Raw genomic sequence first — 26918 nt, forward strand, 5'->3', positions numbered from 1 at the left:
GAGTGGCAGGGAAGGGCCACTTCTAATATGTTGATATGAAAAGCTCTTTGAGCAATATGGGGAAGTCATTCTGGAGATGTTGAAAGAAGAATGGGAAGAAGGTAGAGGCTGAGTTGGGAAGGGAAATTGAACAGAGGAATTTGAGGAAGGTGAGATACACATAAGAGGTCTGAAGAAGCAGAAAAATCACCGAGGAATTGATTTTTTTAAAATGATAGTGTTTTTAGCTTATTGTAAAGTTGACTAGAGCTGAAAGCATGCTTTAAAAAATGCTCTTTACACAATTGAAAGAATTAAAAGAAATACATAAAACGATCACAGTTACTGTTGTTTATTCTTATACATATTTTATAGTTTCTGGTGACAGTTTAAACCATGATGGTAAAGTTCTGACAGATTGTACATTTCATGAGAACCAGCCAGAATGAAATGTGCAGCCATTAATCGCTGGCATCCAATGTGTCATTATTACATACACCAGACCCTCACTAGAATGCGCGTCTACATAGTGCGAATTTGCATATAACACAGTCGTGGCCATGGATCCCAAATTTAATTACTTTAATTGCAATTCATTTTAACGCGGTCCCCGCAGTTAACGCAGTACTGTGCATGGATCCCAAATCCTGTGTTCTAGCGAGGGTTGGGTGTAGTTTTAATTTACTTTCTGTCTATGTTTACTTACTAGTTTCATGTTCTATAATTTTTTCTTGTGTTTGTAAAATAGTCTTTATTTATTAATACTTTGAGGCAGGGGTAATCTTTTAGTTGTGTGTTTGTACAGCATCTGGCACAATGTGTTCCAGGTCCAGGGCTGGGACTCCTGTATAGACTACCACAATACTGTTACTTCTAATAATAAATATGAACAATAAAATTGTCTTGATATATCTGGATACAATTTAAAACATTATACAGCAGCAAGATCAAATGCAGTTTAAAAATTTTATTCAATTTCCAGCAATTGAGCATACAATCAACCTATACTGCTAGTTTTGTGTAAAGTAGAAAGGTCCATAGAATCATATCACAGAGTGACATTGGTAAGGCGAAGCCTTTTTTAATGCTGGTTTTTCTATAATGGAAAGATAGAAAAGTCTAAATTGGTGGGGAGGGGAAGGAAAGTTAGAACTCAGACAGACCTGTCAATGAAGACTGTGACTGTCATTTTAGGTGAGTTCATAAAGTATCTTTAAGTTATCTTTCTTTTGTGATTCAGAGTTTGGCTGGATGTGTTTCAGTAAGATTTTTTTAATCTTACTTCACAATTTGTTTTTAAATCTAGCTATTTCAAATTGTCACAGTTGAACAGCCCTGGAAAGAATGAATGTGAGAGTCAATGGGGAAAAGTAACACCAAGGTTACAATGCTATAACAATGTAAATATTAGTTAAAGCCAGTTTCCCTGCATAAATTTTAACTTTATTTTAAACATTCAGAGATCAAAGATTAACATAGACCTTGGTAGCTAGCATTAGTTTGTGACATCATACTGTAAAATACAAGGCTGTAATTTATAAGATTGTATCATATACTGTACTATAGTAAGAAGGAAGAGCTGTTGGTCAGGACTGATTTGTAACTAAATCATAGGTTTTTACATCAATGCACAAGATCACAAGAAATATCAAAATAAAATGCATAATTTATGTAGATTTGTAAGCAAAAGTCTATCTTGAAATCTTAGGTGCTTAAATATAATTTAAAAGATACAAAACTAATAAGAATTAAAGTAGTCCAACATGGATCAATCCCTACCTTCATAATACAAACCAGCCAGTCAGCTAGTCAAAATAAAACACCAAACCCTGCTCTCTGTAAAGACTCCTGCCACTAAGGCCTCTCACCCTCACTAAAAAACAAGGTGAAGTAGAATGGTGTTGCAGCATGCCCTAAAGGCATGGATTATTTCTGACCTCAGGTGCAGGGAGTGAATTGCAAAATCAAGGACCCATATGTAATACACGCTGTCATGGTCCTACTCTATTCTTCTAAGCCAGGAACTGATAGCTCAAGTGCCTCCACTGATCTCCTCTGTGGAAGTAGCTCCCAGGGAGAGAGGCAGTCCCTTATGTAGGTAGGTCCCAAATTGTTTAGGCCTTAGGAGGTCAAACTCAACAACTTCAATTCTACCTAGAAACTAATAGGCAGGCAGAGCGAATTATTAAGCATAGCCATAATGTGCTCTCAGTGTGAAATACTTAATATAGCTGTTCATCCATGTATGTAATATAGTCCACATGCTATAGCTGTTTGTATATCAACCGTATTTGCAAATAATCTTGTGAAATTACTATTATGTATATTATACGTGTGCCTAAAGGCCCCAGTTGAGACCATGGCTGTTGTGCTAGGCACTATACAAATACTTAACAATCCTAATAGACAATCCCTGCCCTAAAGAGTTTACAAACTAAATAGACAATATAGACAGAGAATGGAAGAGAGGAAGTAGTATTATCTTCTTTTACAGATGGAAAACTGAGATACAGTGCAATATGACTTGGTCATACAGGAAGTCTGTTGCAGAACTAGGAGTTAAACCTAGATCTCCTAAATTCAGAGTCTTAACTACTAGATTATCCTTCCTCTCGAATAAAACTTATGTATTCACTTTGCTGGTGATCTGCTTTACTCACTTTGGGCCTTATCCAATACCCACTGAAGGAACAGAAACATGTTTCCCCACCAAATTTGTCTTTTTAATTTGAAAAAGATTATTTCCCCTTAAGATGATAAAGAAGCTGAATTAACATGGTTTCTTTTGTTCATCAGCTACTCCCACAAAGCATTTCTGTATGCAGTGTTGTAGCTGTGTTGTTCCCAGGATATTAGTGAGATTAGGCAGGTGAGGTAATATCTTTTATTGGACCAACTTCTGTTAGTGAGTGAGAGAAGCTTCTGAGCTCACCGGAGCTCTTCTTCAAGTCTGGGAAATGAACTCAGAGGGTCACAGCTAAATACAAGGTGGAACAGATTGTTTACCATAAGTAGTTAACACACATTTCAAGAGACCTTTCAAGGTGAAGTGGCCTGTTAACATCTCTCCAGTCATAGGGGAGAAAGGAAAAATAACATTGGAGGGTGATTAAGTGGGTTATAGATTGTTGTAATAAGCCATAAATCCAGTGTCTCTATATAGTCCATGATTTTTAGTATTGAGCAAAGTAAAATATTTATGCTCCCAAGCTCATCTTTTGAAGGTGTTGTGCTGGCTTCCTTTGAGGACAAGGACTGAGAGGTCAGAGGTAGAGTGATTGCAGTGAAAAGTGTACACCCACAGGTACTATGGTGTTTTTGTCTTTTATCGTTTTCCTGAGTGAGTTCATTTGAGAGCGTATTGATTGTCTTGTTTTACCCATGTAGTTGTTATTGGGGCATGTAGTGCACTGGATGAGGTAGACTATATGTTGTGACAGGCATCTGTAGGACCCAGTCTTGAAAGGTGTGTTGTGTGGGGTGTTGGTCATTGTAGCAGTGGAGATACGTCTGCAAGTTTTGCATTTGTTGTTCTTCCACGGTCTGGTGCTGCTGTGAGTTGGTGTGTCCTGGTCTGTGGGGAGCTTGCTTCTGATGATGAGATTGAAGAGGCTGGGGGGTTGTTTGAAGGCCAGAAGAGAGAGTTCAGGAAAGATTTCTTTCAGGATGTGGTCCCCATTGAGTATGAGTTATAGTTATCTGATGATATCCCATATGGGTTCCAGTGTGGGGTGGCAGGTGACAATTAGAGGTGTGTGATCAGAGAGAGTTTTACTTCTGTGTTAAAGCAGGCGTTCTCAGGGTGTTTGGGTAGCCCATCCCATGATGCAATCTACTTCGATGATGGAGTGTCCTTGTTTGGCGAAGTTGGTTTTAAGTGTTTTAAGGTGTATATCCCGGACTTTCTCCTCAGAGAACATTCTGTGGTATCTGAGATGCTGGCTGTAGATAACAGATTTCTTGGTGTGTTTGGAGTGATTATTGAATCTTTGAATGCAGGTTTGGTGGTCTGTGGGTTTCCTGTATAGAGATGTCTGTAGGGTTCCATTGTTGAAACTGATGGTGGTGTCCAGGAAGCTGATGCTAGTGTGGGAGTGTTCTAGAGAGAGTTTAATGGATGGATGGTGGTTGTTGAGGTTAAGGTGGAAATCTATGGAGGGGTTAGGTCGGTTCTCCAAACGATGAAAATATCATTGATGTATCTCAGATGTATCATTGGTTTTGTGGTGCACTTATCCAGAAATTCTTCTTCAAGCTGACCCATGAAGAAGTTGGCATATTGGGGAGTGATCCTAGTACCCATGGCTTTGACAAAGAGTTTGTTGTTGAATGTAAAATTGTTATGGATGAGGATGAAATAGATGAGTTTGGTGATGTGTTTGAGATGGATATCGGAGTGTTGTCCATTATCTTATAAATATTTGAGGCAGGCAGGGATGAGGGATGTTGGTGTATAGGGAGGTGATATCCATGGTGGTAAGGATGGTGTTCTGAGGGAGGCTGTTAATGTTCCAGAGTTTCTGGAGGAAGTTGGTTGTGTCCTGGAGGAAGCCGGCCCTTTGTGTGGTTAGTTGGTTGAGGATGGTTTCTATGAGAGTCCTGATATTCCTTCAGTAAGAGTGCTGTGGCCAGATATGATGGGTCTGTCTGGGTTCCCTTGTTTTTGTATCTTGGGAAGTCTCTGGGGTGGGTTCATGGGGGATGAGGTTGTAGAGTTTCTCTTGGAGTTATTTGGGGAAGGATTTGATGATATTCTGAAATTCCTGCATAAATTGTGGTGTGGGATGTTCTTTGAGTTCTTTATAGTAGGAGGTGTCAGAGAGTTGTCCGTTGGCCCTGTTAATATAGTAATCACATGTGAGGACTACGATGGCACCCTCTTTGTCTGCTGGTTTGATCACTACTTGGTGGCTGCATTTCAGGGACTGTCCTCTCAGCTGATCTCTCAGCGGTGGAGAGATTGTGATGTTTGTTAAGTATTTCACAATCAGTTGTTTTTCTGAAGTAATCAATGTAATGATCAAGAGTGTGGTTTCGTCTGCTGTGGGGTATTCAGTCAGACGATTTGTTTTTCATATGACTGTCTGGGGATGTGGTAAATGTCAGTGTGTCTTCACTATGAAAGAATTCTTTGAGGCAGAGTTGATAGAAGAATTCTTCTAGTTCTCCACATGTTAGTATGCTAATATGATCAGGTTCTGTGGTGAGGCAGAAGTTCAGTCTTTTGGGAGAGTACAGATACTTCAGCTCTGGTTGAGGACAGTCTTGAAAAATTGATGATGTTGGGATGTTATATACTGTCCATGTGGTCGGCCTGGTGCCATGGTTTCTCCTGGACGTGGTGTTCTGTGGTTTGTGGAGTTGTTGTAGTTCGTTCCACTTTTTCTTGTTGTACTGGATGTCTGTCATCAGTCCACTTTGTATTTAGCTGTGACACTCCCATGACCTTTCCTGAAGAAGTGCTCTGTGTAAGCTCAAAAGCTTGTCTCTCTCACCAATAGAAGTTGGTCCAACAAAAGATATTACCTCACCCATCTTGGCTCTCTACAAAGCATTTTGTCATGTCAAACTGTCTAAGAGCTTGTCCACATGGAAACTTAGTGCGTGGCAAAGTGGGACAAGAATTTACAGTGCATTAGCCTGCTGCATGCTAAGTCTCTCCGTGGACCCTGGTACTGTACAATAAATGTTCCATACCTGTGCACTATCAAACTTTTAGTATGTGGTAGCAGGGTCCACACAGAGACTTAGCACGCAGCAGACTAGTGTGTGAGGTTTATACCCTGGCTTGCCATGCAGTAAATCTCCATGTGGATGAGCCCTTAATTTAAGTACTAGTATTTACGAAATAATGTGCACTGTAGAAACAGCTGTGGTCAGTTAAAAACTCTTGGAAAGCTAGCAGAAGGGGATCCAAATGATGTATTTTTGTGGTGCTATGAAATTAAGGATAATTCAGTTTTACTAGAAGAGAACGGTTGTTTTAATTCTTAGTCATCTTGTATAGATCTGTTATTAATTTAGAAGAATTTTTAGAGTTGTTCTATCATGATTGTGAGAAATGTACTTTTGTTTTCTTCCCATTTTTCTGGTTCTTGGATTTCATCTATCTTCTGTCATTTGTAAAAGCAAAAAAAAAAAATTAATTTCTGTTTTCTGTTTGTAAGTGTTTAAAAATGTTTTAAAATGTCCTGTGCTGGAGTACTAGACTTCAAAAGCAAACAACAACAACAACAACCAACCTGAAGCAGATAATAACCAAATTTAAATTAAAATCTTTTCAATGTCCCTTTTTAAAATATGAAAAACAGCCCATATTGAATTAGATGGCACCATCTATTTACAGAAGGTCTTATTTTACAAGACACGTGCAAGTTCATTGACTTGGTCATTCTCTGCAAGTTAGAATTACATAGTGCTCACACCGTAGTGGATTTTGTTTGGATTTTTTAATAAGACAGTTAGTGAGAAATCCTACTTAAAACTAATCATGGCTAATAGAAACTTTAGAGAATTGCTCTCTTTGCATCATTTTCACTGTATTGCCCAGGTCAGGGTCTAAGATCATTTTTATTTTAAGACAGTTATCTACTTATGTATACAAAGCATAAATGTTCAGTATTGGTCAGCAAAGCATTTAAGCACTTGCCTAAGTCCAGCCCTATTGAGGAAATATATAAGCACATGTTTAATTTTAATCATGTGCCTGAGGCCCTTTCGAGTAAATGAGACTTCAGGACTTTGCTGAATAAGGATGGTTTGCTCAATAGAGGCCAAACTGTGCTTGGTACTTTACAGACAAATAAAAGGCATAGTAATCCTTACCCTAAGGACCTTGTAATCTAAAGCACTGATCCTGCAAATACTTACACATGTCCTTAGATCTACCTATGTACCAATTCTTGCAATTTTATTGAGTTTTGTGATATTTGGTGTTTTTCTTAAAGCATCATCTCTTGGAGTCAAGTGGTTACATGAAAATCTCAGATTTTTTTTTGAAGACAAGTTTCTAGCCCTTATGGTTGCGGAGAAAAGCTTGAAAATGTGACCTCAAAAGGCTCAAAACCCAGAAGGCAAATAAAAATACGTCAAAATTAAGGCGGTTTTGCTTTCACGTCCCGGCCCAAATCCTGACTGAGCCAGGTCTAGAAAGTTAGTTTCAGTTAGATGAACTTGTAGTTGGTCTTTCTGCTAGCTTCTGTATGAGCTTGCTCTGAAATGGGAGGTTTGACACGGGGTAGTTTCCTAGGCAAAAATATCTAGGGTAGGTTTCTTCAGTATTGGTCATACTATTATGTGTCTGAAGGAGGAAGAGAAGATTCCTTCTCTAAAGGAGGCATTGGCTGTTTCAGTTAGGATTGGCACCTGTTGTTCATGACTTTCTTTCACAAGAAGGAAGTCTGATTCACAAGACTTGGGTCAAGACTCCTTTAGGGTATCCAGGACTTCTGATAAGTGAATATTGTGAGTTTTGGGAATGCTGGTGTGCTATCTGTACCATCCCCAAAGCTTGATGCTCCAGTTAGCTGCAAAACCATCTTGAGCAATAGTCATTCCATGGTCTGGTTCCATGGTGGGATGAAGTCTACTGCAGTGAGGGAGATTGTTAAAGTGGTTGTGAAAAGGTTTGTGGATGATTCCGTAAGCCTGATTCTGCACTCACATTGATTTATATCTCATGTAAATATGAGCAGAACCCATCCCTCTGTCTCAAAGATTGCTAAACTTGGGGTCATCATGGGACTTGTGGCTAAGAAACTAGATAGGTAAGATGTGGTCCAACCCATCTTGTAGAAAACCTATATAGACTGCAATAATGTATATTTGTGTAATAAACAATGTAAGGTATAACAATGTATAATATGTAAGGTACATATTAGTGTATGTTTATTGAAACGGAAGGATATAGACTTCAGTTAGCCAAAACACCCATCCATGGATCTAACAATTTCTGATCCTGTGAATATTGTGCTTGTGACATTCAGTGATGATACTTTAGAACAACATGCCAAGAACATGATAAAGCACTCAATGTCCTGAAATGCTTGACGACATACCATTTAACATTGAACAAGAACAGATTTTATTTTTTAAAACAACAGCTTAAATTGTTCTGACATACATTTCCAGACAGATGTGGCCGGCCCAGTTACAATAGACATTAAAGAATTTAGACGATTGCCCAAGACAGCAACTTTGCAGATATTTAGTAATTTATTGGCATGGTGCATTTACTGCACAAGTCATCTTAAATTTTGCCTTTTCTTCACTCTGAGCACTTGCAAAACATGACAGGCTGTTTATGTGGAAGAAAATATCTTAAGGCATCAAAGTCATACAATCTATCTTTGAATACATAACCATGTCATAATTCCTCTCTGAGTTTTCACATGCGCTTGTAGTTCACGAAAGCTCATCTAGCTGATAAATAACATGTCATAGCCCTTTCAAATTGAATCCTGATAGATGCTGAAAGCAAAAATTCTCAAACAGGGAGAATCTTTAGGGTGAAGTGTGAGGTTGTGAACACTTTCATCTGTACTAGGGGTGGGCAAACTTTTTGGCATGAGGGCCACACCTGGGTATGGAAATTGTGTGGCAGCCATAAATGCTCACAAAATTGGGGGGTTGGGGTGCAGGAAGGGGTGAGGGCTCTGGAGAGGGCCAGAAATGAGGAGTTCATGGTGTGGGAGGGGGCTCCGGACTGGGGCAGGGGATTTGGGTGCGGGGGAGGTGAGGGCTCCAGCTGGGGGTGCGGGCTCTGGGGTGGGGCTGGGGCTGAGGATGAGGGGTTGGGGGTGCAGGAGGGTGCTCTGGGCTGGGACCGAGGGGCTCAGAGGGCAGTAGGGGGATCAGGGCTAGGGCAGGGGATTGGGGTGCAGGAGGGGGTCGGGGTGCAGGCTGCGGTTGGCGCTTACCTCAAGCAGCTCCTGGAAGCAGCAGCATGTCCCCCCTCTGACTCCTATGTGGAGGCACAGCCAAGTGGCTTTGCACGCTTTCCCATCTGCAGTCACCACCCTTGCAGCTCCCATTGGCTGTGGTTCCTGGCTAATGGGAGCTGCAGAGCCGGTGCTTGGGGCAGGGGCAGCATACAGAGCCCCCGGCTGCCCCTACGCATAGGAGCTGGAGTGGGGACATGCCGTTGCTTCTGGGAACCACGCAGAGCGGGGCAAGCCCTGGATCTCACTCTCTGGTGGCAACTCAAGGGCTGGATTAAAACGTCTGAAGGGCCGGAGTTTGCCCACCCCTGAGCTATATGTATAAGGTGCCCTAGTCACCATTGTTACTAATCACCAAACACTATTAGCTCGGTTTGGCTATTGTAAAGTCAAAGAGCTATCCAGAATTGAATGGTGAGGTCTACAACTTGAAGCATACTGTTTTAATATAGAGCCTAGCAGAGAGCAACTTCACTCATTCCATAACCACCAAAACAACTTAATCACTAGAGGATCAGTATGCCAATCACATTTGGTATCAATGGAACTGCAAAATCTTTAACTATTAGGGAAGTTGTAGACACAGTTTAGAGACCTGTATTGACTGCTGTAAACTGCTGACAAAATAATGATGATTTCACTCAGAAACCAAAGAACAGTAATGATAATACCTAGCTCTTATATAGTGCTTTTTCTTGAGTAGATTTCAAAGCACTTTGGAAGTATCATTATCCCCTTTTTACAGTTGGGAAACTGAGACATAAGGAGGTAAAGTCACTCAACCAAGGTCACCCAGCAGGCTAGTGGCAGAGCCGAGAATTCAACCCAGGTCTCCTGAGACCCAGTCTAATGATTTAGCCGCTAGGCCACACTGCCTCCCAGCAGTTTATTCCCAGTAATTATAACTACATGAGGATTCTTTTGTTTTAGAAGTGAGCTCTCAGGGAGAGGGGCATTACTGATAAATACTCAAGATACTGTCTTCTAGAATAAGTAAAATCAGATGCAGCCAGAGCTATACTGCCAGTGCTAGACAAAATATTCACCATCATTGCCAGTCCCAACAATGTCAAAACTGACCGTGGGCTATTTCAAGGTCAGGACTTCTAGCAGAGGTGCTGTTGTTTTCCTATAGTACCTAGCACAATGGGACCCCAATCCTAATTAGGCATTTGTATACTACCATAATATAAATACTACACCAGCATACAACCTATGTATGGCAACAGGAAGATAGAATGGTTGAGAGGCTTAATGTACTTTTTAAACAAAGAGATTAAAAACAAGCAAAAATTTCTGATCAAGATAGCTGTTAAATAGTACTAAACCAATTATTGTGACCAGTTGTTATGGAACTACTTTACGTATTATGACACATACCATACAAACTGCCAGAGTAAAATGGTGTTGTGAACATGACATTGCCTGAATCCTCAATCTAAATGAACAGAGGACAAATAAATATAAAAATTTCAGGCAAACTGAAAATGATAGAAGCAGAACTGGTGGCCCACTATAATGAACAAAGGAGAGCTATCCTATGTGATCTTGGGGAAGGAGCAGAGTATTTGTATAGTAGCCATTTACTAGCAAACTACCATGTTTGATACAGGACTTTTTATCAAGAAAGGAAATCTTATCTCTGCTGACACTGATCATATAATCACCTAGAAAGCGTGAGAGAATGCTCTTGAAAAACAAAACAAGCAAACAAAAAACACAGACTAGAGTCTACGTATATCTATATTCATAAATACAGGATTGCTTGGGAGAAAAATGGAAGAACTATTGCTGAAAATAATTTAAACTAGATTGAAGGAGATTCTGGAATACATATTATAGGGGAAAAACAGCAGTGGCTGTGGGTGCTGTTGGGGGGGGCATTAAATAATCTTGTAGGTCTAGTGTGTGAGGAAATTTACACTTTTTAAAGCAGTAGGCAGCAAACTATGTATCCATACTCCATTATGATCTTCAAAGATTCTCAGTCTGTTTGTTATCATCCATGAAAGCTTTTCCACATCACAGAAGCACTTCCTTCCACAGTGGAGAGAGAGAGAGAGAGTGAGTGAGTGAGTGTGTGTGTGTGTTGGGATGACTTGGGGGAGAGGATGGAGATGTATTTTTATTGAGCAGGGGAAGAAATTTATTATACAATTTGGACATGGGAACATCCCTTTGAAAACATTTCATAACATTGCCCCCACGAGTTATGGGAGGGAGGCATAAATGGAAATCAGAAAGACTGGTTATTTTATGAACTTGCACTTGGTTGGTTGGTTGCTTCCAGCCCCGAAATATTGTATAATATTTTACTGATGAGTGTGCACAGTACATATAATTTATTATGTGTAGTTTCTGGTCTACAAATTGGTATGTTAACTAGGGATCATAGGCCACCTGCTCCATCTGATGCCTGTGATTTTTATATAACTTAGAACAGCATCAAGCCATCTATAATAAATAACGGGAGTTTATTCTAAGTAATTAAAACCATTATTCACATTATATCAGGAAAGGAACATAATAACCCCCTGTTAAGATTGGTCTAAAGATTTGTTTAAATATTTGAATTTGTAGTTTAGATAAACAAACCATTGTTCTTAAAACAAGGGAGGGAAATAGACTTATTTTGTGTAATGAGTTGGAACACACAACTGTACCTGAGCTCTGAATACCTCCCTAGATTTTCACAGGCAGTAGGACACAATGAGTGCAGAATTCGCACTGGATTATTTAACCTGTCAGACTTATGCCAATCAGACTCAACAACTGAAGAGACATAGTTGGACGATTTTATTATATAGCAAAACTTTAATAGTAGTTGTACATATTTTCTCTTTTTGCAGGTTGTAATAAAAAAAATGGTTTCAAGTCATACAGTAGCTAGGTTAAAAGGATTTTTGGAGAGTTCCCACACTTTTTAGCTGATGTTCCAGAATGTACTTAGTTTCTTCTAACACCTAGTTTATCACTAGTAACCTTTTAAACCATGTACAGTTCCAAAACAGTGAGCTGAGTCATTTAGTGAGATAGATATGAACATTCCATAAGCTGATCCTTTTCACACCCACAACAGTCTGGTGACTGTTAAAACTTGGGTCCTTTCCTGTGGTGTTACATACAAAGTTTTGTATATTCTATCACTTTAGAAAAAATTAAAGAAACAAAATAATTACAATTTGCCCCATTACTCACACACACATTCCAAAACTTTGTGGGCCATGGGATAGGTGTTCTATAGGGTTAAATTAAATAGTGTATGGAAGTCTAACTAGAACAATCCATTTGATACTTTGTTTTATAGCCATAAATAGTGTTTCCTGTGTTTATTTTTTTCCAATTCTGGGGTTTATTCTCATTTTAGCATAAACTTAATATAATATAAAAACAATGTTTTTGGGTTGTTTTAAAAATGGCCATCAAAAAGGCCATTACCAGTCAGTTTCATTAACGGTCTTGATTATTTTTAAAGAACTACTTAAATATATTAGATGTTGATTTTTTAAAATGGTTTTAAAAGTCAAACATAGTGTCACACAGCTGCATAAAAAATACTAGTGCTTTCATAAAAATCACAGTACCTTACTGGAGTCCTTAGGCATCCTAACTCTTTTTCTTAGATATGGACATCTTAATTTCAGAAAAGGATTGCATGGTATTGGTACTTGGTACAGAAAAAGCTAAGCTTTTCTGAACACAATCTGCCATTTTTTGCCATTATTTTATCTTGCCTTTCCAGTAGCAAAGAAATTGCAGTTCAACACTGTTAGGAGAAGGCTTATTACGATATTTATAGAAATCTGAGGACAACCCATTAGACGCATTAAAGTGATATAGGAGAAAGGTACAATATCCGAACTTTCCTTTCCGAAAGGTGTATTATAGAGATGAGCAAAGTGCTACAAGAAGGCTTTGTTGACATCAAAGGAAATGGTGTATTTCTTTGCACCACTGCTTGCCATTTAAAAAGATGCCTATCAGAAGCCATTGCTTCTTCACTGGCAAGCAGACCATTGAAAGCTCACATTGCTGAATCAAGCCTATGCAAACTGTCCTCAAGTTTCCTCTCTAACTATAGTCTAGTGTTCACCCTAATAATAATAATTGGTGTAAAATCCTGGCTCCACTCAAGTCAATGGCAAAACTCTCATTGACTTCACTGGAAGTAGGATTTCACCTTTGGTACAAAGGTCTTCTGATTATAGCTGCTTTATAATATGAACAAAAATACAGTCAAGGATTAGGTTTTGAGTTTTAGAATACAATAAATAATGTGGGTGCTGCCCCCACTTCACAGATGAGCAGAAGTGCTGTGAGGGCTGGCCCTGCCCCCAGAGCCCTGATCAGCTGGGGACTGGAGAAATTGCACTCTCCACCTGTACCCCCTCACTCCATGATCCCCAATTGGCTAGAGAGCTGGCTGGAAATCTGGCCCCAGGGTCTTGCTGCCAGCTCTCTTCTGATTGGAGGATGGGATTATTGTGATCCAGAGGGCACAGAGATATAGGGATCACCTGTGTTCACCAAAAGAATGTCATGTAGGGTCCCAGTGAAAGCATGTGTCACACTGGTCAACATAATAATTGTAAGATATATACATGGGAAATATATGAAGAGTTATGTTTATGTACTAAAAATTATGTTCTCTGGGTCTGTGAGTTAAGACAGGTCACCAGAAGGTAATCCACATACACCTGGCATGCTTATCTCACTTTGGCTGGTCACATGCAAATTCAGTATTGTATCATTCACAATGAATGTCCTGTCTGAGCAAAATGCTAATCAATAGATTATGGGGGGATGGAGGAAAAAACAAAAACAGCAGGAGTTATCCTGCTTAGGAGTAAGACAAAATGACCTTCCGAAACTCTATCTAGGGTACAGCGGAAACACTAGATATTCCTTCAGTCTGTGAGGACGAGCTGCCTGTGGGCTTGGTTTTCTGAGAAGGGGTCTCAACCAAACTGGTTGAAAAGGCTGGGGAAAAACTTGTGGTGAACTATCTTGTTGGAGATAAGGGAATGCCTTTTTAGGTAAGTTTAGTGTCTAGAAAGCATGTTATGATTTTGTTTTGTTTATATGTAACCATTTGTTTAGAATATTCTTATCACTGTCACTTCTTCGATGATAAACTTATTCTTGTTTTCACTATATATATAAAATTAAGTGCTGTGTGCTATGCAAAGTGGTGATCCTGAATTGAATCTTACAAGCTGGTATGTACTGTTGCTTTGGGAACAGTGGATGTAAGAGTTCTGGGAGAGTTCAGTGGAACAGGCTGAATGCTCCAGAGGGACACCTGAAAGACTCGGGGGTTGGTATATGCTTATACGAAACTGTACAGAGAGAGCGAGGCCTGTTTGTGTTGCCAGAGGCAGATGGTTTCAGGGAGCTGATCACAGACAAGGCTCTCTCACTGGGCTGGTGGTTGGGCTGGGCTGGTGGTAGTAAGGTGCCTCATAATCCTTAGTACCCCTGGGAAGTGTCACATTACTGTTTAAGAAGGGACTAGGTGGCCTGCAGGAGAGGGCATATGCTGCTGCTGCAGAGACACAGCAGACAGAGTCTGAGCTCAGGGCAGGGGGATGGGACCATGGAGCTGCCTGAGTGTTTGGTTCCTATAAGTGAGCACTGCACATGAGAATTGGACACCAAAGGGAAGGAAGTACCTTAATCTGGGACAAAGGAGTGGAGGCTGGAGGGGCCCTGGAGACTGTTTGTGATTGATGGAGGTAGAGTTCCTTTTAGGCATCTTGTATTTATGTTGTACTTCCATGAAGTGACTGTGCTTTACAATGGCACCGGGGTTCTGTACATGCTAATAAAGGGGATAGGGTAGATCAGTGTGTTGGAACAGCTCTGGAGTGAATTCTTGACTTTCCAAAGGTCGTAAGTGTTTGGAACAAACTAACAAAGAGTGGAGTCCCCACCACGTCTTTTGCTGGGCTGCACATAGTACAGTCTTTGCATCTGAGCTCATGTACGTACTTGGGCTTAGATTTTGACTCAGGTAAGGAAGCAAGGGCTTGTCTATCTGGTGATTTAGTGTGTGGCATGCCGGGATGTAAATCTATAGTGCTCTACCCTGACATGCACTAAATGGTCATATGAACCCTGCTGCTGTGTATTAAAAGTTCCATAGTGTGCTCTGAGGCACTTCTGAAACAGCAGTATGTCACAAAAGAATAGCACAGGCATGTAGGGACAAAATCAGAAAGGCTAAGGCACAAAATGAATTATACCTAGCAAGGGACATAAAAAGCAATAGGAAGAGGTTCTGTAAAACACACTAGGAACAAGAGAAAGTTGAAGGAAAGTGTAGGTTCACTACTCAACGGGGAAGGAAAACTGACATGAAGAAACCAGAGGTGTTTAATACTAATTTTGCTTGTGTTCCCTAAAAATGTTAATTGTGACCAGATGCTTAACACAATTAATAAGAGGTGTTAATTATGACTGTTAATTAATGTGTAAAGCTAACATTTGCCACTGTGGATACTAAAGCGATGGGTACTATAGAAACACCTTAGATAGAACACCTTAGTGCTAGGATTAACCAGAATGCACACATAGTCCTCTAATGACTACTGAATGTGTGGTGTCTTCCAACCCCAAACCTATTTGGACAATTATTGCCTGAACATAAAATAAAGTTACCAAAATTTGCAGCAGAAGGCTGATGGTTGCCCAAAGATCTTGTCCCTAGTTTTTGTATCAAATAAGTCTGTTAACTTTTGGGGTGTCTGAAATAATAATTCCATTGCCTCTTCTAAAGTCCATAAGCCAGTGAGCATGCACATAGTGGTGTGATCCCAATGGAGAGAAGGGATAGCACATGGAAACTCTTTTTAAAGGTCCATTCAAAAATGGTAAGGTTACCTGTTATTCAGTAAGTCCTAAGCAATCATCCTTTGGGCAGAAGGTCAAAGTATTGGCCCGAAGTGAATCAGTCAAGTATTTGATCAAGAAAAGTACTTGAAATTTCAGCATAAAATATGTAGTTGGGAAAACCTGAATTACATCTTTCCCAGTTTGTATAAAAGCAATCCTGTTTGCACATGCCACATTATAAATCCATAGAATTCGAAAAATGTAAATAATTATAAGGAAATGAAACTGTTTTCTTTTTCCTAGAAGTTATCATAACATCTCTTGCAGAAACAAAAAAAGTTAATGTGAATTTCTGTTCACCTTGATAATAAGCCCTTTTCCTGCCATTGCCACACAATTCACAATGGAGAGGCAATTACAAGGGGTTTATAAAGAAATAACTGAGATATGAATTTCAAGGTTGGGGAAGACAAACCACAAAGTTAGAACTGGCACATGATAATGTAATTACCTTCACCTATCTTCAATGGGAATTTTTTTGTAGACCAGTGGGAGCAGAATTGGGCCCTAAAACTGTGTAATCTTATTCTGTATCCTGTGTTGGTGCCAAATAAATTGTGAAAAGATTCTAACAGCACTGCCTGTTTATTTTAAAAAGCCTGGTCTTCATGTAGTCATAAATAAAGAGTAATCAAGATGGGAATGCTTAATCATCCTTTCATCCTTCAGGGGGTTAAGCAAATATGTCCATGATAAACTTGATCACCGTCCAAAAATATTTATTTTTATGGAGCACAAATGACTGAGTATTGTAACTGGGCCAAATATTACAGTCATTGTTGGATAATTCTACCATTTCCTAGTTTGTCAAGGTATCTCTAGAGACCATACATTCTGTTGGTTTATTTAATCACCATGCCATTTTCCTTTAAAAGACTAGTAATTTTTAAATTATTATCAAGATATTTGTATTACCCATACATGCATACTGCATTGTAACATTTAGACTTAGAATTGCATAAGATGACCAAATGAAGCTGAACTTTTCCCATATGCATGGTTTAGAAGATATAAGTCCATTTATTTGTAGATGAGTTTCCTGAAAAAATTACCCAGCCATGAAACTTTTAATGTATCTTGTGTGCATAAATCCCACCATTCTTATGCACCTGTGATGAATTTGGACTAATATGTTGTAGTTATATTTGCAAAGATTAGGATAGCTGCATCACTATCTAACAGGCTTAATGTCACGTTCTTCACATCACTTAGAAGAAAAAAATGGCAGAACTGCCAGAGTGCTGCAACATAGCAATTTGTAAATTATTTTGAGGACTGTAGATTTAGATAGTGAGTGCTAAGACCAAATAGGGACACGACGCATTTCAGTAATGCTTTTCATATCAGATTCTCAGAGTACTTTATTTTTAAAAATGTGTCCCTTCATTTGTCACTGTGTGTTTGTGCAAATCTTAAAAACAATACAAAATTAGTTAGCCAGTGTTAACTAAAAATAAATAGACCCAAACCACAGAATTGTTAAACATAACAAATAACCCTGTCATTACCCAGTCAGGCAAAGGTTAAAAGAATAGATGGATTTTTAACTGTGCCTTGAGTCCAACAGAGGGGCTCTATCAGACTAATGGGAGAGGCTCAGAGTTAATGAATTAGTCAATAGTCTCATTAATTATGCCCCTTACATCCTTCCATTCAAATGTAGTTATGCATTGTAATTTACATATTTTCTTAAATTTGAATGAACAGTTGGGACTTTAAAAGATCAGCCTATATAGATTGTGGCTAAATTCAGTAAATTTATCTCTAGTTCTGTTTTAGATACATGGCATCTCATTTATTGCTGAGATATTGGAATCGTTCAGCCTCACTTAACTTCACCACCATTTTTAAACATCTATGAAACGATTTCTTCTAGAATTTTCTGTATACATGCACACACATTATGGACTTAATTGTTCAACCCTTACTCATGCAAGTCAATGGGACTACACATGTGAGTAACTTTGCCCAGACATGATCATGCATATATAGCCTTTCATAAGCATAAGTAACTTTGCCCAGACATATATAACCTTTTATGATCATCCATATATAACCTTTCATAAACACATAATTTCTGTTGGTTTATTTAATCACCATGCAATTGTCCTTTAATAGCCTAGTAATTTCTAAATTATTATCAAGCTATTTGTATTACCCATACACGCACTTTGGGATACAAAAATTAAAGTTCCTGAAAGAAAATTGTTAATTAATGTTGTGCCATATTCCCAGAAATGAGACAGGGACTGTGTTAACCCTGTTCTGCAGATAAACATTGACAGGCACTGAAAGGCCCCATATACACATGCTTCCTCTCATATTTTCACTCTCTCTGTCCCTCCAAAAATAGGCTCCATAAAAAACAGGAAAAGTGTTTTTTGAATGACTTTATCTGAAGAGGTTTTACTGGTTCTGATAGCAAGTCTTTAACTGCCAGAACAGTGTGCTGGCAACATCAAAAGAATATGAATAACCAGCAGCTCTTACTGTCAACAGGAGAATCCAGAAGCCATTTGTTTTTATTCTGCACACAGCCAGACCTTTTACATGATATCGAAACTATCTGCCTTCAGCATGACATAAAGTCGTGGTGAAAGGTACTATTTTAGAATGTAAGTGCTTATTTCCAAGCAACAAACAAACTGCCAACTACAGATAATCACTCAGGGAGCCACAAGAGACAAGTTTAGAGATACAGATCTTTATCTCAGATATGAGATAATTCCTGCACTTCAATGTGTAAAGTGCATTTAGCATTGTGTGAAAGTCCTTAGCGTGACTTAGGAACATATCTCTAAATACAGTTCCATATCCAGAACATATCTCTAAACACCAATTCCAGTTCCACAGTCAATCAGGATGCCCTGTAAACATGATAAGGGTACTGGTTGTACATTCACCTCATTAGTGTTTAAAGCAGAGAAATGCCATCAGACTGATTTCAGAAACACAAGTCAACACAATAGGTCAAGAGGGAAAACTGAAATCTCCTCAGGCTCCTGTGATTTTGATCTAATACAAGTTTTATATTTATAAAATAGAAGGCTCATTCTCATAAACATGTGAGCTGATTCATCTTTCTTCCCTTCACCACTAGGTAATCTGACAGCTACTGTAGCTTTTTGATCCCCAGCATAGTATCACTTTGTTATTATTGACCCGTTAATTCACTTTTCCACTCAAACAGGAAAACACAGTGAAGTCAGCAGGAGCTGCTGAGTGCTCAGCACCTCTAAAAATCAGGCCACTTATTTAGGAGCCTAAATATGTACATGAAAATCTTGGCCTATATAGACCCCAAACTGTAGTCAGTTAGGGCTGAACCCTTATTGCAATGCTCACTCTGAGTAGCCAGACTGGGCTGTGAGTAGATGAGCAAGAGGGAAGAATCCTCTCTCACAGGCCTGGAGCATATGCAGAGCCCCTTCATTGGGGCTCTGCTAAATTAGACCTCCATGCACCTTACACATCCCTTCTGTGGGGTGGAGGACCTGCATGGTGGCAGATCCTCTGGCCTGGCCCTTTCCTTCCCCACATCCTGCACTCTGCCATGCAGATAGCTCCTAATGAGTAGGGGTTCCCAAATGAGGCACCCGGCCTTGCAACCGAGAAACTGCACTTCCTTTGCTTCCAGGGGACCCTCCACAGCTTTAGGGGAAAGGACAGGACTTGTCCCTTCGTGATAAATAACCACTCCCAATCACGTACATTGTAAATTGATGTGAGGTTATTTCTGCTAGAATGGTTGGTGTGGGGAAGTATAAGGGTTTTACTAGCATGAGTTTAGCTCACTCATGACAGATATGGAGGAGTAATGCTGGTCATCCCAAACCATTCAGATATATCCTACTAAACCATCTCCCCAGAACTTACTCTAATATTCCAAACCCTGGAGTGGCTTTGAACAGAAGCTGGTTTTATTTGAATCGGCCTGTCAAAGAACTGTTTCCTTGTTCCCACAAACTTGGAATTTCTCCTGTAAAAATTATTCCCTTCCTGGGGACTGAGGATGAGCAAGACTCAGTTCTGGGCTGACACCAGCTATTGCATAAGCTTTAGTTTCTGACATATTATGGTACTAGACTTTATAGAAATATGAACTTTATACTATTGAAGATTCCCAGCTCTCAACCAGGATACACAGCACTTGCTTTTAACCCTGGAAAGGTCTGAGATCCTACTCTAAAGCCAGGATATTTCATAGGTTCATAGAAATTACCATATTGGATCAGACCAGTGGTGCAGCTAGTCCAGTTTCTTGTCTTTGAGATTGGCCAGTACCAGCTGCTTCAGAGGAAGGTGCAAGAAACCTTGAAGAAATGAGTTATGGAATAACCTGCCCACAAGAAAAGTTTCTTCCTAATCTCCATTAGTTAGAAGCTGCTTTATTTCCTCAAGCAAAAGAGTTGATAGCCCTTCAAAACTCTGGGCTATTTTTAATCCTTACTATAATAATTTGGGATATTCTTCTAATCCATATAAATAATCCTTTTCTGAATCCTGTTAAACCATTGCCCTCAATGGTATCTTGCAATGAGTTCCGCAAGCAAAAATTGGAGATTGGTCCTGCTTTGAGAAGGGGGTTGGACTAGATGACCTCGTGAGGTCCCTTCCAACCCTAACCTTCTATGATTCTTCTATGATTCTAAGCTAGTTGTGTTGTATGAAAAAGTATTTCTTTTATCAGTTTTAAATTTGCCAACTTTTAATTTAATTGAATCTCCTTGCTCGGGAATTATAATGAAGGGTGAATAGAATTCCTGATTTACCTTCTCTGTATCATTTACTATTTTGTATATATTCATCATTTCCTTTCTTGTTTGTATCCCTTGTAAGATAAATAGTTCCAGTTTTTTCAATCATTTATCATATCAGAGTTTTTCTCATCACCTGTCTCTAAACCTAATCTATTGTTGCTGATATGCTTTTTCTGAGATAGGACAAAGTATTCCAGATGAGGGTATACCACTGGTTTATATAACGGTGTTATCATATTTTCAGTAGTATTCTCCATCCCATTCCTCAGACATTTTGTTTGTTTGACCACTGTTGCACACTGAGCAGAGTTTCATTGAGCTGGCCACAATGATAGATACTTCTTCCTGAGCTGCTAATGTTAATTTAGAATCTAGTAAGGTGTATGAACACTTCACATTATTTCTTCCCATATGTATTATTTTTGTATTTGTCAGCACTGGATTTCATCTGCCATCATGTTGCCCTTTCACGTAGCTTAGTTAGGTCCCTCTGATGCTTATCACAGTTTACTCAACTCTTGACTAACCTTACAAATTTTGTGTCATCTGCAAATTTTGCTACCTCACTGATCACTTCCATTTCCAGATCATTCATAAATGTATTAATATATAGAAATAATAGAAAAAATAGAAAAATCTAATTAGGTTATTATTAGAGGTGTTTCACATTTGAGTTGTAATTTTTCTCTTGTTCTGATTTTATATATATATATATGTGTGTGTGTGTGTGTGTGTGAGTGTGTATATGTATATATGTATGTGTATGAATAGGAAAGACCAAAGGGAAGCAGGTGTATACATACATGTGACAGGTGTCGGTCCTCCGAGCTCCTAGGGGCGATGGAGAGCTATGGTCTCCGTGGCAGGCCTCAGCCACACCTTCCGGGCCTTGGGGAATTAGCAGGGAAGGTGTGCTGGCACGAGTCAGTGGCGCGCCCCTCAGGCAGGGGAGCGCCGGCACGAGTCAGGCCCACCCAACTCCACTGCGTTCCAGCCCAGGGCCCTGGCAGTGGCGGGAGGCAAAAGTCCCGCCGCTGGGTCAGCGGGGCCGTCCGTGCCCGCTGACCAAACACACCCACCCCACGGTGTAGTTCGGCCCCTGGGCTACTTCCTACCCAGTCTCTCAGGCGGGTCGCTCCAGTCCCTCCATCTCCTCCGGGTATTCCGCTGCGGGCAGTTCCGGTCCCTCCATCTCCTCCGGGTATTCCGCTGCGGGCCACTCCGGTCCCTCCATCTCGTCCGAGTATTCCGCTGCGGGCAGCTCCGGTCCCTCCATCTCGTCCGAGTATTCCGCTGCGGGCAGCTCCGGTCCCTCCATCTCGTCCGAGTATTCCGCTGCGGGCAGCTCCGGTCCCTCCATCTCGTCCGAGTATTCCGCTGCGGGCAGCTCCGGTCCCTCCATCTCGTCCGAGTATTCCGCTGCGGGCCACTCCGGTCCCTCCATCTCGTCTGAGTATTCCGCTGCGGGCCACTCCGGTCCCTCCATCTCGTCCGAGTATTCCGCTGCGGGCAGCTCCGGTCCCTCCATCTCGTCCGAGTATTCCGCTGCGGGCAGCTCCGGTCCCTCCATCTCGTCCGAGTATTCCGCTGCGGGCCACTCCCACTCCCCCTCGGTATCGGACTCATGCTGGCCCGGGCTGCCGTCAGGCCCATCCAGGTCCTCTGGGTATTCAGCGGCTGGCAGCCCTGGTTGACACAGGCCTTCCTCCCGGTCAGGCTCCTCCTTGCCCAGGGCTTCACCTGGGTCAGCAGCAGGATCGCGAGGGAGCAGCCTGTGTCTGTCTCCCTCCCTGGTGCTCTCCTCACTGGGCAGAGGGCCCCGCCCTTTGTACTTCCTGTCCCACCCTTCCCCTTCCGGGGATTAGCAGAAGCTTGGCCTGGCCCCACCCACTCAGGTTGCAAGGGTGGCTCTTTACCCTCTGGTTCGGAGGGGAGCCAGCGTGGCTCCCTACAATACATATATGTCAGAGTTAGAAAATGAAACAGACAAGTACAATTTCTTTAAACCTGTGACACTGTTTTTTTCAATCAAGTTCAAATCATGTTTAATCCTCATTGCCAGTCTGGTTTGTAGGCTATTTTGGCTGCTCAGCTTGGATGGAATTGACCTGAATAAGAAATTGGTTTGAATTTAACTTGGATTTAAATTTATTTTAAACTACAGTGTAGATGGGACCTTTGATGAATAATGAAGACTTAGTTCCAGATCATTTTATCCACTTTCATATCATTGCATAGTTTTGTTGAACATGCAATTACTCAAAAACGTTGATTTTTTTTTAAATTAAAAAAAATATAGAAAAAAGTAGAAATAATTTCATGAGCCAATAGATTATTTCTTTTTCTTCTTTCTTTCTTTCCTCCAGTCGAGGACTCCTGCCCTGTCAATCATTTTGTGAGGCAGCAAAGGAAGGTTGTGAACCAGTTCTGGGAATGGTAAATTCTTCGTGGCCTGAGTTCCTCAAATGCTCCCAGTTCCAAAACAGAACTGAAAATGACAACACCACGAGGGTCTGCTTCTCGCCATGGCAAGAGAGAGGAAAACAATGTACGTTACTTTGTTTTAATCACCAAATTGTATTTATTAGGTTTTGCTTAATAACGCATCTTTGGGTAAATTTAGCCTACAAAATCAAAGCTTCCAGGGGATGAAATTGTGATTACAAGATGAGGTTGGTAGCGTGGCCTATTATTAAGATTGCCCAACACTTCCCATTATAAGAACCTGATATGAGTTGTTGTTTTGACAAACGTTAACCATTTGGGCTGAAATTTTCCATGCTGCGTGCATGCTGGAGGCTGATATTTTGAGGGGGAAATTTCAGCCAAAACAGTACAGTTGCTTCCAAGAACAAGGCTAGGGAAAAGTAATAAAATATGGTGACCTTTTCTCTGAAAAGCTCTAGCACCCCCATACTTTGGAGCAAGATCTTGAAATTTGGCAGAGGTGCAGCCTTTGTGTCAGGAATATGCCTTTTGCTGTTCCTGTGAAAATCCACCCAAATTTGGCCAAATTTATAAGCCTTTTAGGAATTGCAGACTGCACATGCTCAATACAGACTCAGACTTTAGGAGCTAAAACCTCCAAAGATTCTGTGTGCACCGAGCGTGCTCCATCCTAGTACTGACAGGATTGTGTGTACACCATCCCTACAGAGTGACTGACTAATTTCCATTCCCAGGGGGAGCCATACACTGGAATTGAAGGCAGGGAGTCTGTCTCCCTTTTATTCTTAATCATACCCCTCCCTCCCGCTTGCACCAAGGCAGCATGGAGAAGGAAGGTGCCAGACTCAGACGCAGGGAGGACAAGGACTGTACTGGGAAGGAAAAGAGTGAATTTGGATAAGTAGCTAGAGAGACTTGGGATCAAGTGGGAGGGAGAGAAACTGTGTCCAGAAGTTGGAAGGGGACTTGATTTGGAAGCTGGGGTGGGAGAAGAGGACTGGCTGGTGTCAAGGTTCCTTCCCCACTCTGAACTCTAGGGTACAGATGTGGGGACCTGCATGAAAAACCTCCTAAGCTTATCTTTACCAGCTTAGGTCAAAACTTCCCCAAGGTACAAAGTATTCCACCCGTGGTCCTTGGAATGGCCACTACCACCACCAAACTAATACTGGTTACTGGGGAAGAGCTGTTTGGACGCGTCTTTCCCCCCAGAATACTTCCCAAAACCTTGCACCCCACTTCCTGGACAAGGTTTGGTAAAAAAGCCTCACCAATTTGCCTAGGTGACTACAGACCCAGACCCTTGGATCTTAAGAACAATGAACAATCCTCCCAACACTTGCACCCCCCCTTTCCTGGGAAATGTTGGATAAAAAGCCTCACCAATTTGCATAGGTGGCCACAGACCCAAACCCTTGGATCTGAGAACAATGAAAAAGCATTCAGTTTTTTACAAGAAGACTTTTAATAGAAAATAGAAGTAAATAGAAATAAAGAAATCCCCCCTGTAAAATCAGGATGGTAGATATCTTACAGGGTAATTAGATTAAAAAACATAGAGAACCCCTCTAGGCAAAACCTTAAGTTACAAAAAAGATACACAGACAGAAATAGTTATTCTATTCAGCACAATTCTTTTCTCAGCCATTTAAAGAAATCATAAACACATACGTAGCTAGATTACTTACTAAAAGTTCTAAGACTCCATTCCTGGTCTATCCCTGGCCAAGACCCAGCATACAGACAGACACAGACCCTTTGTTTCTCTCCCTTCTCCCAGCTTTTGAAAGTATCTTGTCTCCTCATTGGTCATTTTGGTCAGGTGCCAGCGAGGTTACCTTTAGCTTCTTAACCCTTTACAGGTGAGAGGAGCTTTCCCCTGGCCAGGAGGGATTTCAAAGGGGTTTACCCTTCCCTTTATATTTATGACAGCTGGGTAAGGAGATGGGGACTGGGAGGTGATGGGGGTGTTGGAAGGGGAGCTAGAGACTGGTTGGAGAGGGAGATAAGGGCGGGGGAGGCTGGGACTGGTTGGATAAGGAGACTGGGAGATGGGGGTGGAGGAGACGGGGACTAGGAACTAGTGGGGGCAGGGGAAGGAGGAGACAGATCTGGATGTGGAGGGGAGAACAAGGATTGGAAGGTCAAACAGACTGGAACAAGGAGTCAAGGAGTGGGGAGACTGAGATTGGCTGAAGAGCCAGGTGTGTGTGTTTGTGGGGGGGAATTGGGACTGGAAGCAGGAACAGGAGAACAGGAAATTGTGGTAGATGGGGACAGGAGGCTGGGGGATGGGGAAGAGACAGATTAGATGAGGAGCTGGGAAGGAGGAACTAGCACTGGCTGGGCCAGGAGATTAGGACTAGGAGCGTGAGATGGGAGATGCTCGGAAGGGGAAATACTAGGTTTTGGACAGGGAACCCAAAAGGGGAGACTTGCACTAGCTGGGCAAGATGACTGGGATGAGAAGCCTGAGGAGAGAAGACTGGGACTGGTTCGGCAAGATGAATGGAGCTCGGATGAGAAGCCAGGTGGGAGGAAGAGAGAGGATGGGGCTGTGCAAACTGCAGTGATCTTGGTTTATTATTTGCAGTTCTGACATGCTACCAATTAAAGCAAAAGGTAATTTAAATTGTGTTTTTGCTTGGACATGCACAAATAATGAGTGTGTGCTTATGTGTATATGAAGAGATTCCATGTAGAATGTGTGATGGAAACTACAGAATACTGAATATTTTTCATTTTTAAGAGCATTTCTATTTTCACTCTCTCTTCTTACAGATAGTGTCTGACTATTGTGTGTTTTCGTATGTTAACTATGGTCCTCAATGTTTTGCTCTTAAGGCTTATGTGGATCTTATGGATTCTAAGGGGGGGGTGTCCATATACCTGACTTTATTTCTATTCGGTTTGCCAGGACCACAAACACTTATCACAATGGCCAATTACCAGGCTCCCTAATTTTTGTCTGCCAGGCAGAATGAGGGGTGCCTAGCAGACAAACATATCCATGTAAGAGGTATTGTTATCTGTCTCCAAGCCCCATTTTCCCACTACAGGTAAGAATGGAGCTCACATCCAGAAAAGGAGGGGAAAGGGCAGAGATACGACTCTCAGTTGCCAGGAGGTAGGGAGAAAGAGAGAAGAGTGCCAGCAGCTGAGGAGATGAGGTTGAAAAAGAATGCTAAAGGTATCTCTCTGTAGCATTTAGGCTTTTCTGTCTTAAAGACACAATGTCACATATAGATGCCACTGTGACCAAAACAACACAATGCAAAGATATCACAATGCAATAATTTCATGGTTCTCTACAATTTTAGTCAAAAGACAAAATGGCTTCTCTGCTGTTAAATGCTACCAATAAAATACAGGAGAGTTTTAAATCAAAATGCTATTTTTTTAGTTGCAAGTATCACAAGAGAACCTGGGTTTTTGAAAAATGTTAGCAACTTCTGAGGCTGGTATTCTGTAGGTCTTGTGTGGAAATGAAAGCATCACTGAAGACAAGGCCACTTAGCACTCTCTCACTGCCTGGCAAACGTCTCATTATGCAGCCTATTTTCTTTTCTATTTTCCATTATTTTGCAGAATGTGCCCACTAAAGGCTGAAAGAGAAATTGGCTGATACAAAAATACAGAGCTCTGGGAATTCAGCTGCAGAGGTTTTAAAAAAATATTTGCATTAGTTTCCACAGATGAGTTGTGAGTAAGGGAGTGAAGGTCGAGTTTTGTCAGTCTTTCCTCCCACTTGATCCCTCTAACCTATCCACCACCTTGTCTGCATACTTGGAAAAAATAATATTTAAATAGCATTCCTGTGGGTCTGAAATGCACCTCCCTAACTAGTTAGGAAATACTTCAGTTATTTTCCTTTCTTTTAGCTCTCTCTCCACCACCC

At 40.9% G+C, this 26918-nt stretch overlaps 1 protein-coding gene across 1 annotated transcript in view; it reads left to right on the plus strand.

The window, feature by feature from the left end:
• The window catches only part of CORIN (corin, serine peptidase), a 315814-nt gene that overhangs the window by 114063 nt on the left and 174833 nt on the right, over window positions 1-26918 (plus strand). The window contains exon 5 of the mRNA XM_077814583.1: window positions 22939-23120. Coding sequence (XP_077670709.1) covers window positions 22939-23120 — 182 coding nt within the window. The remainder of the gene's footprint in view (window positions 1-22938; window positions 23121-26918) is intronic.

This window comes from Eretmochelys imbricata, chromosome 4 (assembly GCF_965152235.1).
Source record: "Eretmochelys imbricata isolate rEreImb1 chromosome 4, rEreImb1.hap1, whole genome shotgun sequence".
NCBI classification, from domain to species: domain Eukaryota; kingdom Metazoa; phylum Chordata; order Testudines; family Cheloniidae; genus Eretmochelys; species Eretmochelys imbricata.